The 14,959-nt window shown below is 40.7% G+C and overlaps 1 protein-coding gene across 2 annotated transcripts; it reads right to left on the bottom strand.

Annotated features, from left to right (window-relative positions):
• Positions 1–5,676: 5,676 nt before the first annotated feature.
• xpnpep3 (X-prolyl aminopeptidase 3, mitochondrial) lies at positions 5,677–14,938 on the bottom strand. Of its 2 annotated transcripts, XR_006052981.1 has the most exons (13): positions 14,791–14,938; positions 14,594–14,707; positions 11,231–11,353; positions 10,958–11,145; positions 10,598–10,817; positions 9,002–9,186; positions 8,840–8,902; positions 8,384–8,497; positions 8,179–8,264; positions 7,296–7,479; positions 6,600–6,720; positions 6,245–6,519; positions 5,677–6,206 (listed from the first exon to the last, which is right to left on the bottom strand). XR_006052981.1 is itself a non-coding variant. In XM_005947005.3 (12 exons), the coding sequence occupies exons 2-12, from the start codon at positions 14,658–14,660 to the stop codon at positions 6,353–6,355; spliced, it is 1,518 nt and encodes a 505-aa protein (XP_005947067.1). In that variant the 5' UTR covers positions 14,661–14,707; positions 14,791–14,938; the 3' UTR covers positions 5,677–6,352. The 2 variants fall into 2 exon arrangements, 1 of the variants encoding a protein (XP_005947067.1); XM_005947005.3 differs by having other exon boundaries at positions 5,677–6,519.
• Positions 14,939–14,959: the final 21 nt, after the last annotated feature.

Below are 14,959 nucleotides of genomic sequence, written 5' to 3'. Positions count from 1 at the left end.
TTCAATCATCATTCAATCATACCCTTGCGGAGGGTGTAACCCCTCTCTCATGGAGAGAGGCGATTATCTCAGTAATCTCTAAAGAGGGAAAAGACACAGAATATTGTAACAATTATTATCGGTACTTAATGTGGACTACAAACTATACACATCAATAATTGCTAAGTGATGGAGGAGCTGCACAAGACAATAAGCAACCAGCAGAACTCCCATCCAAACGCAGTGCACATTATAGCTGGGGACTTCAACCATGCTGATTTAAGGTCAGTATTCCCCAGATTTGAACAGCATATTAAATGTGCAACGAGGGGGGAAAACACATTGGATCAAGTTTGCAGACGATACCACCGTGGTGGAGCTCATCTCAGGGGAAGATGAGACGGTGTACAGAGCTGAAGTTCAGAGGCTGTCAGATTGGTGTGTAGATAACAACCTGGACCTCAATACCACCAAGACAAAAGAACTGGTAGTTGACTTCAGAAGGAGGAAGTCCGAGCTGCAGCCTGTCAGCATCAACGGGGAGTGTGTGGAAAGGGTCTCCAGTTTCAAGTTTCTGGGTGTGCACATAGACACAGACCTCCAATGGAGCTCTAACACCTCTGCGGTCTTAAAGAAGGCCCAACAGCGTCTCCACTTTCTGAGAATCCTCAGAAAAATGGACCTGAAGAAGGAGCTGCTGACCGTCTTCTACCGCTGCTCCATTGAAAGTGTGCTGACATATTGCATCGGTGTGTGGTTCTCCAGCTGCACCACAGCACACAGAAAGGCACTCCAGAGGGTCATCAACATGGCCCAAAAAATCATTGGACATCCTCTTCCCTCCCTGAAGGACCTGTACAGCACTCGCTGTCTCAAGAGGGCACGCAGCATCCTACGGGACTGCACACACCCAGGACACCGGGTGTTTAAGCTGCTGCCGTCTGGCAGGAGGTTCAGGCTGCTGAGGTCCCGAACAAATAGACTCAAGGACAGCTTTTACAACAGGGCAATAGCCCTGATCAATGCAAATAGCTGACCTGACTGGCTACCTGCCTGGACTTTGTTAGGGGGGAGGTAACAATGTTTAAAACGATAACAATAATAATATTTATATTTATAACAAGGTGCAATAATAATTAATGTGCAATAATAACAGTGTGCAATACACATACACTTATTCTTCTTTTTTATACTAAGTTAATATACTGTGTTGTGTTGTTTGTGTTGCGTTGTGATGTGTCATATCGTGTCGTGTTGTGTTATATGTAGTGCCGACGTAGGACAGTTTTCCAATTTCATTGTACTACTGTACTATGTATGACAATAAAGAGTTATCTTATCTTATCTTGATATGGGGCAATTATGACAGATTTAATTAATGAAGACCAAACTGGCTTTATCTCAGGACGTAGAACTCAAGATAGTATAAGAAGGACCCTCCAGGTAGTTAATTCGATACAAACAAAAAAGGGCAGTGCGGCCCTAGTAAGTCTGGATGTAGAGAAGGCTTTCGACAGTGTAGATTGGAGCTTCCTATATGCCGTGCTTGAAAGGTTTGGCTTTAATGATGGTGCTGTGATGTGCATCAAATCTATTTTCCAATCTCCTACGGCTCGAATTAGAATCAGCGGCAGCCTAACGGAGCAAATCTCTCGAGAGAGAGGGGTACCCGCCAGGGCTGTTGCCTCTCACCTCTTCTCTTTGCTCTATATATTGAACCCCTGGCACAGGCCATCCGACAAAGTGAGGAAGTGAGAGGAATAAATATTAAAGGGGAAGACCACATCATCAGCTTATTTGCAGATGATATGATATCATAGTCTACCTAGAAAATCCAAACCAAACTTTAATTCCACTGTTTAATGTAATTAATATCTTTGCTGAACATTCGGGGTACAAAATTAATGTGACCAAAACTCAGATACTGGCTTTCAACTATTTGCCATCCAAAGAGGTTAAAAATAAGTTTAAACTGAACTGGACTGCAAAACAAATGAAATACTTGGGTGTAACTGTGACTAAACAATTGAGTGACCTTTTTAAAACAAATTATGATGGACTGACCACTCAGATTAAACACGATCTAAACCGATGGTCAACTCTTACACTAGACTTTAGTGCAAGAATCACAACAATAAAAATGAGTAGATTTCTATGGAACTGTAAAAGGCCTAGAATAAAATACACAACATTACAACTATCTAGGAAGCAAGGTGGTGTGGGACTCCCTAATCTAAAAGATTATTACCATGCGGCCCAAACCAGGCCAGCGATAAAGTGGTGTGATCAGAACTTTAATGCTAAATGGAAAGATATTGAAATAAGAGTACAGGATGTCCCAGTCCAGCAACTTAAGAAAACTTTACAGCATTTCCCTGATCCTATAACATCCCACACTCTAGAGATATGGTTTGGCCTAGTTAAACAAAGTAAGTTGGAAAGGGAGGTTAAGATGTTAAACTGGGCTGCCTATGATGTTGGTGTTATACAGCGATTTGTACAATAATGAAAGATGGCTATTTGATGAGTTTCCAAGATTTAAAAGATTGTATAGCCTAGAGAAAACTGATTTTTACCGGTACCTGCAACTCAGAGACTACTTTTCAAAGGAAGTACGAAGTTCGCGTATGTCTTATGGCGTGCTTGATTGCGTAATCAAATCATACAGGCGCCTCCAATTCAAGGAAATTTCTGTACTATATAAAAACCTAAGAGAGAACACGGCAACATCAACTGAATACATAAAAAAGAAATGGGAGCAGGAAATAAAAACTGATATCTCAACTGAGGAATGGTTAGACATGTGTGAAACCCAGAACACAACGACTAACTCAAGATGCTGGAGAGAATTTGGATGGAAACATCTTACTTGATTCTTTATTACACCAAAAATCAAAAGTAAGCAGACTCAAGACAGTTTGCCATGCTGGAGAAGATGTGGTAACATGGAAGCACATCATACGCACGTGTTTTGGGAGTGCCTGAAACTGCATCATTTTTGGAAGAACGTGACTCTTGTAATAGGCACTATCTTGGGCTATCAATTACCACACAATTTTAAAATTGTATATCTTGGGAATATTAGAGAGTATGTTATGTATGATGACTTGTATTTGACATATATCCTATTGATAGCTGCAAAGAAAGCTATAACAAGAAACTGGTACAAACTGGATCCATCTTCTTCAAAAGACTGGTTAAATGTTGTTATATGGCACCAAGGAAAATTAATGAACGAACAAAACATTTAAGGTCTATAACTTTGTATATCCATATATGCATGCATGTATAAAAGTATGTATATAAGCTGGAGTACGTATGCTGCGGAGTAAAGGCAGGTATGCATATGGTAGTTGATTAGAATTGGCACCCACACCTTCTGTTCGCTTTAGTTCTGTTTGTTTTGACTGTGTGCTTGTTTGGTTATTTCCCCTGAAATGTAAAACTGTGACAAAACTGTCAATAAAAACTACAGTGTCAAAAACAAAACAAAAAAAACAAAACATGGTATTATATGGATTTATAAAAAATTAAATGGAATGCAATGATTTTTAATGTAATCAGTTTAACTCATATGTTCATTTTACATAGGTGTTTTATGTTAATGCAAAGTAATGATTTTTAAAATATACTATATATTATGCACTAAGCTCCCAGTTTCCTTTTCCCAGTGTCAAAATAATATGATCATTCATGATAATGTACTAGACTGCATTATGTTTAAAAGGGTTTAATATTCTCCTGATTGACGTTCACTACACACCTTCTCATTTATTTTCATGACTATTTACATTGTAGATTCTCACTGAAGAGATCAAAACTAAACTAACTAAACTGAATGAACACATATGGAATTATGTAGTAAACAAACAGTTCAAAACAAGTTTTATATGTTAGATTCAAAATAGCCACCCTTTGCTTTGATTACTGCTTTGCACACTCCTGCATTTTCTCCATTCCCTCACGAGGTCGTCACCTGAAATGGCCTTCCAACAGTCTTGAATGAGTTCCAGAGATGCTGAGTGCTTGTTGGCCCTTTTGCCTTCATTCTGCAGTCCATCTCATCTCAAACCATCTCAACTGGGTTTAGGTCAGGTGACTGTGGAGGCCAGGCCGTCTGGTGCAGCACTCCATCACTCTCCTTCTTCTCCAAATGGCCCTTACACATCCTGGATGTGTGTTTGGGGTCATTGTCCTGTTGAAGAATAAATGATGGTCCAACTAAACGCAAACCAGAAGGGTTGGCATGTCACTGCAGTATGCTGTGGTAACCATGCGGGTTCAGTGTGTCTTCAATTTTGAATAATTCCCCAACAGTGTGACCAGCAAAGCACCCCCACACCATCACATCACCTCCTCCATGCTTCACGGGGCGAACCATGCATGTAGAGACCAACTGTTCAAAAAGCACAGATTTCCACTGGTCTAATGTCAATTCCTGGTGTTTCTTGGCCCAAACAAATCTCTTCTGCTTGTTGCTTTTCCTTAGTGGCCGTTTCTTAGCAGCTATTTGACCACCAAGGCCTGATTCACACAGTCTCCTCTGAACAGTTGATGTAAAGATGTGTCAGCTGCTGGAACTCTGTGTGGCATTTATTTGGGCTCTAATCTGAAGTGCTGTTAAGCACTTGATAGTTTTTGCGACTGCATTTGGGGACACATTCAGAGTTTTAGCAATTTTTTCAGACTGACTGACCTTCAGTTCTTAAAGTAATGATAGACTGTCATTTCTCTTTACTTAGCTGATTGGTTCTTACCACAATATGAATTCTAACAGTTGTCAAATAGGGCTGTCAACCTCTGAAAAACACAACTGATGGTCCCAACATCATTAAGAAGGCCAGAAATTCCACAAATGAACCCACACAAAACACACCTGTTATGATCAATTACTGATGTGCTTTTGATTACCCTCTGAGATTCTATGGAAGCAATAAGGAGGAACTTAGTACTCCACAGGACTGCGCAAAGCCCTGTGATGATAAGGTCTGTAATTGACCTTGAACTAATACTAATACTGCATTAATGCTAATACTATCCGTCTATATTCAGATTAACCACCAAAAACCCTTGAACTTTCCCTGACTTTGACATTAAATATATTTTTATTAAAAATTTACTAGTTAGATAGTAAGTATAAATATACCAGCTGTCACCTGAAATGCACTGAGATCTTTTAAATTTAAACCTTGAGATTTGACAATAGGACCAAAGCATTTCATGACTTTTATCATTCCAAAAGAGCACTTGGCTCTCACACTGCAGGCTTATTTAAAGTTTCCAGAGTATTTAAAGTAGAATGGGAGGCAGAGCCTTCAGCTTTTAGGCCCCTCTTCTCTGGAACCAGCTCCCAGTTTGGATTCAGGAGACCGACCACCTCTCTACTTTTAAGGTTAGGCTTAAAACTTTCATTTTTGATAAAGCATTGAATTAGGGCTGGTCTGTCCACAGTCTGGTATCGCCTAAACTTTCTTCCTGCCTATTGTAGGGTCTTTACTTTACAATATAAACCACATTGAAGCGAATTCTGTTGTGATTTGACACCATGTAGATAAAAACTGAATTGAATGAATGGTCCTACAATACTGTCCTTTTTGTCCAAGACATAAGGGGACAACTGACCCTTATAATATAGTGAAGGAAATGTCATCTCTCACTATGATCGACCAACAAAACATCCTCCATAAGTAACCCAAGTTAAACCCATTGAATTTATTAGTTATGAAAGAAATATTGGAAATATTTTAATACACAATAATTTAGAAAACAACACAACTCTCCTCTCTGCTAAAAGAAAAACAAAATCCAACACACACTGACACTCTTGTGACCTTTTTCACATTCAGCAGCTTAATGAAGACATCACAGTAACTCCAGATTTATGGTCTGTTCAGTACTCAGGGTTTGGATCCTTTGTACTGCAGTATGAGTTGGAAAACAATTATGCACTTCTGTGTGCAACTTCTTCAGTGAGATATGAAAATGAACCATAGTTCAGAAAACATGGTGAGAATCAAACCGGTTTTATCACGTAAAATACTTTTGTGGTAGCTGGATGTTAGCTGTTGTTTGTAGATGTTGATTTAGGCTTTAGTGTCAGATTTGGCTCACTGATAAAATCTGTAATCTGCCTTTTTTTGTAAATAAAGAATTGCAACTTTATGTTTGGCTGTTTGGTTTTATGTCTTGGAGCTGAGTTGCTCTAATGCAGCCAGTATTTCATAGACAGAGTAGTGAGGATAACAGGTTGTTGTGACTTAAAAACTAAAGTCTTATTGTGTGCTCCCACCTGTAATGCACCACGGCCCTGAGTCTCAGGATATAAACAGATAGCAGTGAGTAGCACTCGGTCAGTTCTCTTTCTCTCCCTGCTCTATCTCTGTGCACAGGCCCGCTCTACATCAACGATGGTCTTTGGTGCGTCAGAGGACAGAATCAGAGGTCCTCCCTTCTCTCTGATAACCACGTCATCCTCAATCCTGACACCCAGGCCTCGAAAGTGCTTCGGCGCTTGGTCGTTGTCTTCACAGATGTATAGCCCTGCAGCAAGACACAATGTGAGCCGTAACGGTAACGGGACAGAGCATTTACATGCAGGTGCAGCAGTGTGGATTTCAAACCTGGCTCTATGGTGATGGCCATTCCTGGCTGAAGAGGTTGCGAGCGAGATAGTTCAGGAGTGTCGTGGACATCCATGCCCAGGTAATGGCCAACGTGGTGGGGGCAGTACCGCCTTGCAGCCTGGAATTTAAATAAATAAATAGTTAAAAAGGCTGCAGCAGTCAGACGAGTGGTTCTACTAAAGTCAAACCTCACATAAACCTTAACAAAGCACAACCACATTAAAAAGCACTTAAAACACCAAAATAAAAGATGAATGGAAGTCCAGCATGGACCTGAGAGGAATCCTCTGGATTAGGTCATCTGGTCTGCACACAAAAAAAAACAAAACAAAAAACAAAAACTTTTTGAAATGTTGAATTGAAGCTCCAGCTTTAGTAACTACCGACACAAGATATCACCTGTAATACTGAAAGGGAAATCTGACTTCATAAGAATATAACGCCAGCATTCCTTCTGAAGCCTAAATTATACTCTGTTGCAGATACGGACAGCCGAAGACCCGACAACAGAGTAGTTATTCCTGTTATACTTCTTTGACGACCACTTGAAGTCCGCTGCATGTGTAAAAATTCTGAGGAAAAGTAAGATTTGTCCGGACTCCTCCTCTAGGGACCATGACACTGTGCAGATGAGCCTCATTAAATATAAAGTGCACAACCAATCTGGGCACCCACTGCTTTTCCAATTATTACCTTTAGCGCCTCAGCATCGCTGGTACTGGCCTCGAGGATGCCAAGCCGCTTAAGCTGTCGTCCCAGCAGAGCCAGCATGGTGCTGTAGATGTGATCCAGACTGACGCCTGGAGAGCAAAGAGATAAACAGGAACGCTGGACCTCCAGGACGGATTCGTAGAGCTCAATCTGTGCAGGACTGAATCTAGTATTGAACACACAAAAAAAAAAAAAAAAAGTTTATTTCTGTGACTGGAACTGATCAACCTTCAAAAACAGACTACAGTTTCTTTAATTTAAGGGACCTAAATTGTAGAAATCAGATAAAATGAAGTTTAAAGTTGAATACCACGATCACCAAACCAGGACTGGAGGTGATGTGAACCACCTTTATTAACACATGCACTCTGGAAACAAATACTTGGAACAAATAGATGACTAAATAAACCTGGATGTAAAATGAAGTTTGACAAATTTACACTGTACACTGACTCATGGGCTGCGATGCACAAATGGCAACTTCACTCTATCGTTAGCGAAGTCATGATAACAGATGGAAAAGAACTTCTGCCACAACTCAAGGCGTAAAGGATTGAAACCTACAATCAGCGATTGTAGTTTTGTAGTTTAGTTTCTCTCATTTCCAAAAGCTAGATCACCCCTTTTTTTAATTTTTTTAAACAAATGTCTGGTTCTATTAAGGGTTGCCACACTAGATCATCTGTTGCTATGCAAGCCAATACGCACTGTGGTAGGTAATTTTTCAGATCCCCATATTGAAAAAGCTTTTGTGTCCTTCTTGAGGGCATAAACTCTCCATATTTATGAGCTCATTAAACAAACTATCACTTCTGTAAACAGTTGGCACCAAATATTTTAAGGATCTAGTAATCAGCTTACTTACTTTCCATTTATTGGCCACGTTCGAGTGATATCGCTGACATAACCGAAGTATTCGCAACCACCATCCAGCAACACCATCTCACCATCCTGATGGAGACAAAGAGGAGGGAGCAAAACATAATGAGTCATATATGCTACTTAAATACATGTAAAGTAATTATTCTCAGGAATATCTGTGTCCTCTGACGTGTTCATGGAGTAATTACCTTGATTATTTGGTTGTTATTTATGTAGTGCAGAGTATTAGCTCGATTTCCTCCAGCAATCACAGGAGGGTACGCAAGAAAGTTAGCACCATGGATCCGATTCTCAAAATCAAACTGGAAAAAAGGTTATGTTAAATACAAAGAATGGAGGGGAGGCTCAAGACTTTTGCACAGTACAGTACGTAACAAATAAAGTAGACACTGTAAGACTTAAACAGCATTTTCAGTTTAAAGTACAACTCTCTGGAGTTCCATACCTGCTCTTTTAAAGCAGATTCGTGAACTTAGGAGGTAAATTTGGAAAATTTCAAAGCTGCTTCTCCAACTGTAAAAATCAATAAACTAACACTTACTGTTCTAATAATTACATCATGAGCCTAATCAATGAAAGACACAAAGATAATGACTGCTCGCACACGTAAAGGCAGTGAAGACAAAGGTCATCACAGAAGTCACCTTAGCAAACAGGACAGCTTCATCCACATCTCCTTGAGACAGAGCCATTGTCCTCCTAAAAGCCTGAAAGATAACAATATGAGCTGCTGCAAGTACACTTCATAAATCTAACATTCACTTGGAGTCTTCAAGAGCTTCACAAGAACCAATTTAAACGTCAACCTGTGCCGTGATTCGACCCGCTTCTTGCATGAGAGCCACTTCGGCTGAGCTTTTGAGGGCCCTGAGAGAGTGTATGAGAGGTCTGAGAGTGCGTGGTGTCGGCCCCGCCTCCAGAACGGGACACACGTGAGCCTGGTGGAGCTGAGGGTGAGCCGGCTGAGAAGTGTCGTACCACAGCATAGTGCCTGGAAGAGGATCAGAGAAGACAGAAATGCTAAGAGTGAATTTGAAGTGATAAAAGAGCTAAATAGAAAAAAAAAAAGAAAAACATTTTAATACCTAAATGAAAAGTTTTGGCACTGAAATAGGAAAGCATTTATCCAACAACTGCATTTTTATTTACCTCACACATCCCATCTTTCTTTACTACCGTCCTGTCAAAAAGAATGTCTTCACATCAGTCAATAAAATTATATTATATACTCATCCCAGATTTTGAGTAGATGCACCTATGGTATCAATTTGTAAATCCTACTTTGCCTCACTCTTAAGTTATCACATGCACCCGGCTGCTCAATGGGCTGATGACAATACCCCATTAGCATTTTACAGTTGAAGGACAAAAGAATCCATGCAGATCCGCAGGTGCAGAGCCAAAACAATGTGAACACAGAACAATAATCAACAGGTCACACATTGCACAACTCTAGAATCCTTATTTATTGCTTCTAGTGAAGTTTTGAGTACACCTGCTCTTCGTTTATGAAGATGAAGAGCAACCCACCTCAGCAGCAATAACCTCAATTATCAGTTTCTTACATAATTGTGGAGAAACGTTGCTTCACCTCATTGAGGTTTGTGGGCATTCATTTATGCACAGCTCTCTTAAGCTTCCACCAAAGCATTTTAGTTGTGCCGAGGTCTGGACTTGAGGCGAGTCTAGGCCTGTCAGGTGAGGTCTGACTGACACCTTGATTTTTCTCTTTCACCCATTTGCTGTTAGGGATCATAGTCCTAATGCATGGCTTAATTTGTGCCAAGCTTCAGCTGCTGCACAGAGGGCCTCTTGTCTGCGTGGAGAATACTTTGGTATGAAGAGGAGTTCATTGTCAACTCAATGACTTCAAGGTGCCCGAGTCCTGTGGCTGGAAAATGAGCCCATTCACCGTGCTGACAGTTGATACGAAGTGCTTGTGCTGATATGCTGTGGTTGGTTTTCCCCTGTGCTGTGTATTATGGCCATAATGCCAAACGTGTGGCATCATTATAAACCTAATTCCCCCCAAACTGTACAAGCAAGAAACTTGTGGGTCTTTTGCAGATTTTCTGACCTTGAGGTTAATTTGATAGGGCCACCACTCCTGGGCAGAAGTTTTGCTTCCAAAATACTCCATCCATCCATCCATCCATATATATTCCTGTGATAATAAGGTTTGTGAAAGACCCTGAAGCAGTGTCACTTTGCTTCTTTATTCAAGCAACATGCATAATTCAGACTGACCACCCAAAACCATTGGGCCTCCTTTTCCTTTCTCAGAGAAAGATATGGCAGTTAGTGATCTGGTAGGAATGAACCATAACACTTTTATTTTTTCTCTCCGCAGGATTGCAAAGAGTAACCCCCCCCCACCACCACCACCACTCCCATGCACCCACCTTTCAGGCTCTTGAGTACAACACCCAGTTCTTCTATGCTATGAACTCTCTCTATGCCAGTCAAAGCAGCTGCTCCGTCCTTCCCAGACCGCGGTCCGTCCCACAGTTCTCTCCCCGGGTCTCTGCGAGGGACGAACAAAATAGCCTGGTCTGGTTGACCCTTCCCGTGAAGAACCAAGGCACTGTCAGGTTCGAGAAAACCACTGAGGTAGAGGAAATCCTGAGGAACATGTGTTTTGAGATGAATTAGTAAAAACTTACCCAGGAATTTCACCCAGGAAAAGGAAGAAGAGCAAAATCCAAATTTTTCTCCTTTCTGAAGAATTCTGAACTGAATGCAACTTGAAAGCAAGTGCTCACCTGGTTCTGATGGAAGGGATAAGGGATGTCATTGGTCATGTATCTAGTTGGGTGAGACAAAATGATGGCCACATGGGTGCTGGAGGAAGCAGAAGGTCCGAGTCTTTCGGCCTGAGCCTCGATAAGCGAGGCCAGTCGGTGTCTGCGGAGCTCATATTCCGTCTGGCTCAAACCTGGGGTTACCTCACCTGAGGAGAAGCATGCTTTCCTTAAAGAAATAAATTAAGAAATGACATTTTACAAGATCAGCTGTCCACTGTAAACAATACTCACCATGTTTGATGAGGTGCGGATGAGTGAAAGGACTGGGCTGGCCAAGGTAACGAGGTGGAACCGTCTTTGGCTTCAACCCGCCAGGTTTCACAGAAATGTTTCTGCACAGGCACCAAATACATCCTGCAGACAGAAACACACACAGACTGTAAACAGGTGCTTTGGTCAGTTCAGTTTGACTAAAGCAAAGTTATATCAGTTCTGTCCGCTGGGTGATGCTGGAGTATTGAATATAGTAGTTTTTTCTCATGCATCTTTTTAAACAATTTTAGAGTTCGGTACTAAACGTTAGTAAAAGTTAAAAAAAAAAAAAAAAAAAAAAAAAAGCCCCAACCCCATTTATAGCAATTTTCAGGCCACTACAAAGCATCCCGATGATTATTTACTGGGTAGAAGTCTGGCTGTCTTTACGGTTTCATGCAACATATCAGTGGGACGAGTGGGTGTCTTCAAAATGAGATAGAGAGAGAGAGAGAGAGAGAGAGAGATCAGTTGCATTAACAATCTATTATCTCCCACCTACTTACCTTTTGCTCATGTTACTAGGTAACAACAGGATGTCATGGGACAACTGACTATTAAAATTGGTGAGTGATCTAAGCCCTGTGACATTAACAGATTTTTTTAAAGTGTAAAACTAGAGCAAATGTAATATTATACATATGTATTCAGTTACGGTGTGTCTGATTTCAGCCAATATGTAAAACTTTATCCATACAAAACCATTAAAAAAAAAAAAAAAAAAAAAAAAAAGGGGGGGGGGGTCTCATTTAGCAATCACCTAGAGGTGGGGGGGAGTGACAACGATCAGCTCCAGGCTTCGCAAACCAATAAGTTGCGTCACAGCAGCTTTATCAGCATAGAACAGCGTCTCGCATCAGAAAATATTTCAGTGTACCGACGGGTAAATCGCTGCCCACTGGTGGTGAAGGTTTGAAGTTACATTTTTTTAAAAGAGCGATTACAAAACATACCTTTATATAAACAACTAAAAAGCACAGCGGCGCTGGACAGCGTTAAATTATTATGACTTTATTAGATATTTATTATCTGAGCATCAACATATGCTGTATTTTACAGGTTGAAGCAATGGTGAAGTTAGAGTAGCCCATCAGTACAGTACTGTGAAAAAGCATTTCCCTGATTTCTTCGTTTTCTGCATAGTCGTACACATCATCATCAAGCTCATCAACAAACACATTTGTTTTTTTAATTAGAAAAATATAACCTGAGTAAATATAAAATTCAGTTTTAAGTGAATATTTTATTTAATAAGGAGAAAAAAACCCTACCTGTCCCAATGTGAAAAAGTATTTTGCTAAATCATGAACTGTGATTAATTAACCACATTTTTGGAAAGCGGAGTGCAATTTCAATTTAACTTTTTTTTTTAAATTAAACCTTCATTTAAGGACCACATTTTGTATTTTCTCAGGTCATCTTTGCATATTCATTAGCTAAACCACATAAATGGGACACATAATCAATAAATAAATCAGGAAGAAGAAAAAAAAAATCATGGCATTGTAACTACATGCCAGTTCAGTTCAGTGGATCTAAGCTCCAGTACTGTGCAAATGTTTTGAGCCAAATGAAGACGCACAGGGGTGGCTGTGTCCATAAGAACCTTTTGTTGATCCACCTACTGTTCACTGAAGGGTCATTAGAAATGGTCTCAGTGGAAGGTTGAGGGATGCCAAATTACACAAGAACTGGACCAAAAATCAGTGACAACAGGTCTGATGGAGTGTTGAATCCAAATGTGACATTTCTGGTTCAAACTGTCATCAGTACGTACAGGGGAAGTCAAGAGAGAGGTGCAACAGTGAGTGTCTACAGCAATCTGTAAAACAGGGTGGAGGCTCTATCATGGTTTGGAGTTGCATTTAAGCCAGTGGTGTTGGGGATCTTGTCAAAATTGATGGAATTATGAATGCAGAAAAGTACCATCAGACTTTGATCTACCATGCAATCTGCCTTTTAAGTCTGACGTCATTCGCCATTTCAGGGTCCAAACTCCTCTTCAACTCAAACAAACACTGCGGCATCACTGGGAGCTAAAAAGTGCCAAAATTCTTTAGTTTGTAATGAAGTAAAAAGTGTGGCTGCTCTACCAGATGCAACAATCAAGTTTAAGATTCAGGCATCCATGAAAAACAGGATTTATGAAGTTAGAGGTTAGTGGGGAGTAAGTTCGCTAGTTTCTATCCAAAGATGATACACCATATTCTGACTGAGTTATCCTGAAAAATGAAAAGTACAGCGCAGCAATCACTTTGGACATGCATGTAGACAGAAAACTAAACAGCAGCAATGTTTGTAAGGTTACTGAAGTTGGGCTAGCTGACAGAGCTATGGTTGATATGGAAAATAAAAACACATTAGCACAGTGAAGTTGGAGGATGAACGCTAACTTTTTTGCCCTCAATGAAAGTTAATGTGAGGGACCCCAATGGGCAAAGACAAATGCAATCGTACAACAGGAAAAAGACACTGAAAACGGACCAAACTTCAGTCAGCAGAACGCCTGTGATGATCCATCCCCAGCACGTGGTTAGTCACTGATATCCTGCTGCATAGTTTGGATTACTTGCTATGAACAACAGCTTCATGCACCCATTCAAATCTTCGTTAGCTTCAGAGTGATACTTTTCTGACACATTCAAATATTTGGCGGCTCCCAAACAATAAACTGGTTTAAATCAACTGAGCTTTACAACGTGCTGCAGACAAATGGCGGTAATAAAAACCCAGAGAGGTGATCAGCCAGTGATCACTGACTATTTTAAGGGATTGTTCAGATTAAACTGAACACAATACAAACACTTTTAAAAGACACCAGCCTTAATGGAAACAGGGTTTATACGTCATCACTTAACAACCGGATACTATCTGGAAAGTGTCTGATTGATTTTTCAGGATGATAATGATCCCAAACACACTACCAATGCAGTAAAAGCATACCTAGAAAAACACACATTGGCCTCCCCAGAGCACAGACCTCAACATTATTGGAGCAGTGTGGGATCATGTTGAAAGAGAACAGAACAAAACCAGCATCCAGAGAAGAGCTTTAAATGTCCTTCAAGAATCCTGGAGAACTATTCCTGAAGATTACTTAAAGAAATGAAAAGAAAGCTGCCTAAAAGACATTAGACTGTGTTGAAGAATAAAGGCGGTCGTACCAAATATTGACTTTCAAGCTGGTTAGAATTATTCAAGCTCTGTTATTGCCTTATATACTGTCTCTAGACGGGTTCCCCCCCCCCACAATTCCCACCCAACATGTACATAAGAGAGCCATGGTTCAGGACTTTTGCACAGTAATGTCATTGTAGTGATTGTAAAGTTACTGTCTCTAACCTCCACTCCAGGTCCGTGGCATCAGCTTGACAGCGGTCCTCACCAAGGCGCTCGCTGAGAGCAACATTGTTGCTGCAACTTGAGGACACCGATCAGTCACAGCATGTCGCTCCCCTGCGGAACAAAGTGTGACAGTCAGCGAACTACCGAGCACTCATATTCACAGAGACACTCTGAAGTAACTTATTATCACTTACCGAGGTTAACAGTCTCTCCTCCAGCAGTTATATGTACCCTGAATGACAGCTACACCTAGCTAGCTCGCTATTCTCACGTCTGCTAGCCACGCTCGTTTGTAGTTCATGAGAATTGCTTCCCTGAGTTTGGTTTCCCAGGTAGAGAAGCGGAACCCTCTCCCTTTCCTAC

The sequence above is a fragment of the Haplochromis burtoni genome, unplaced genomic scaffold, assembly GCF_018398535.1.
Source record: "Haplochromis burtoni strain Fernald_Lab_line unplaced genomic scaffold, NCSU_Asbu1 Contig_514, whole genome shotgun sequence".
NCBI lineage: Eukaryota > Metazoa > Chordata > Actinopteri > Cichliformes > Cichlidae > Haplochromis > Haplochromis burtoni.
Note: the sequence above shows the minus strand (reverse complement) of the source record. Positions and strands in the feature narration are given on the sequence as shown.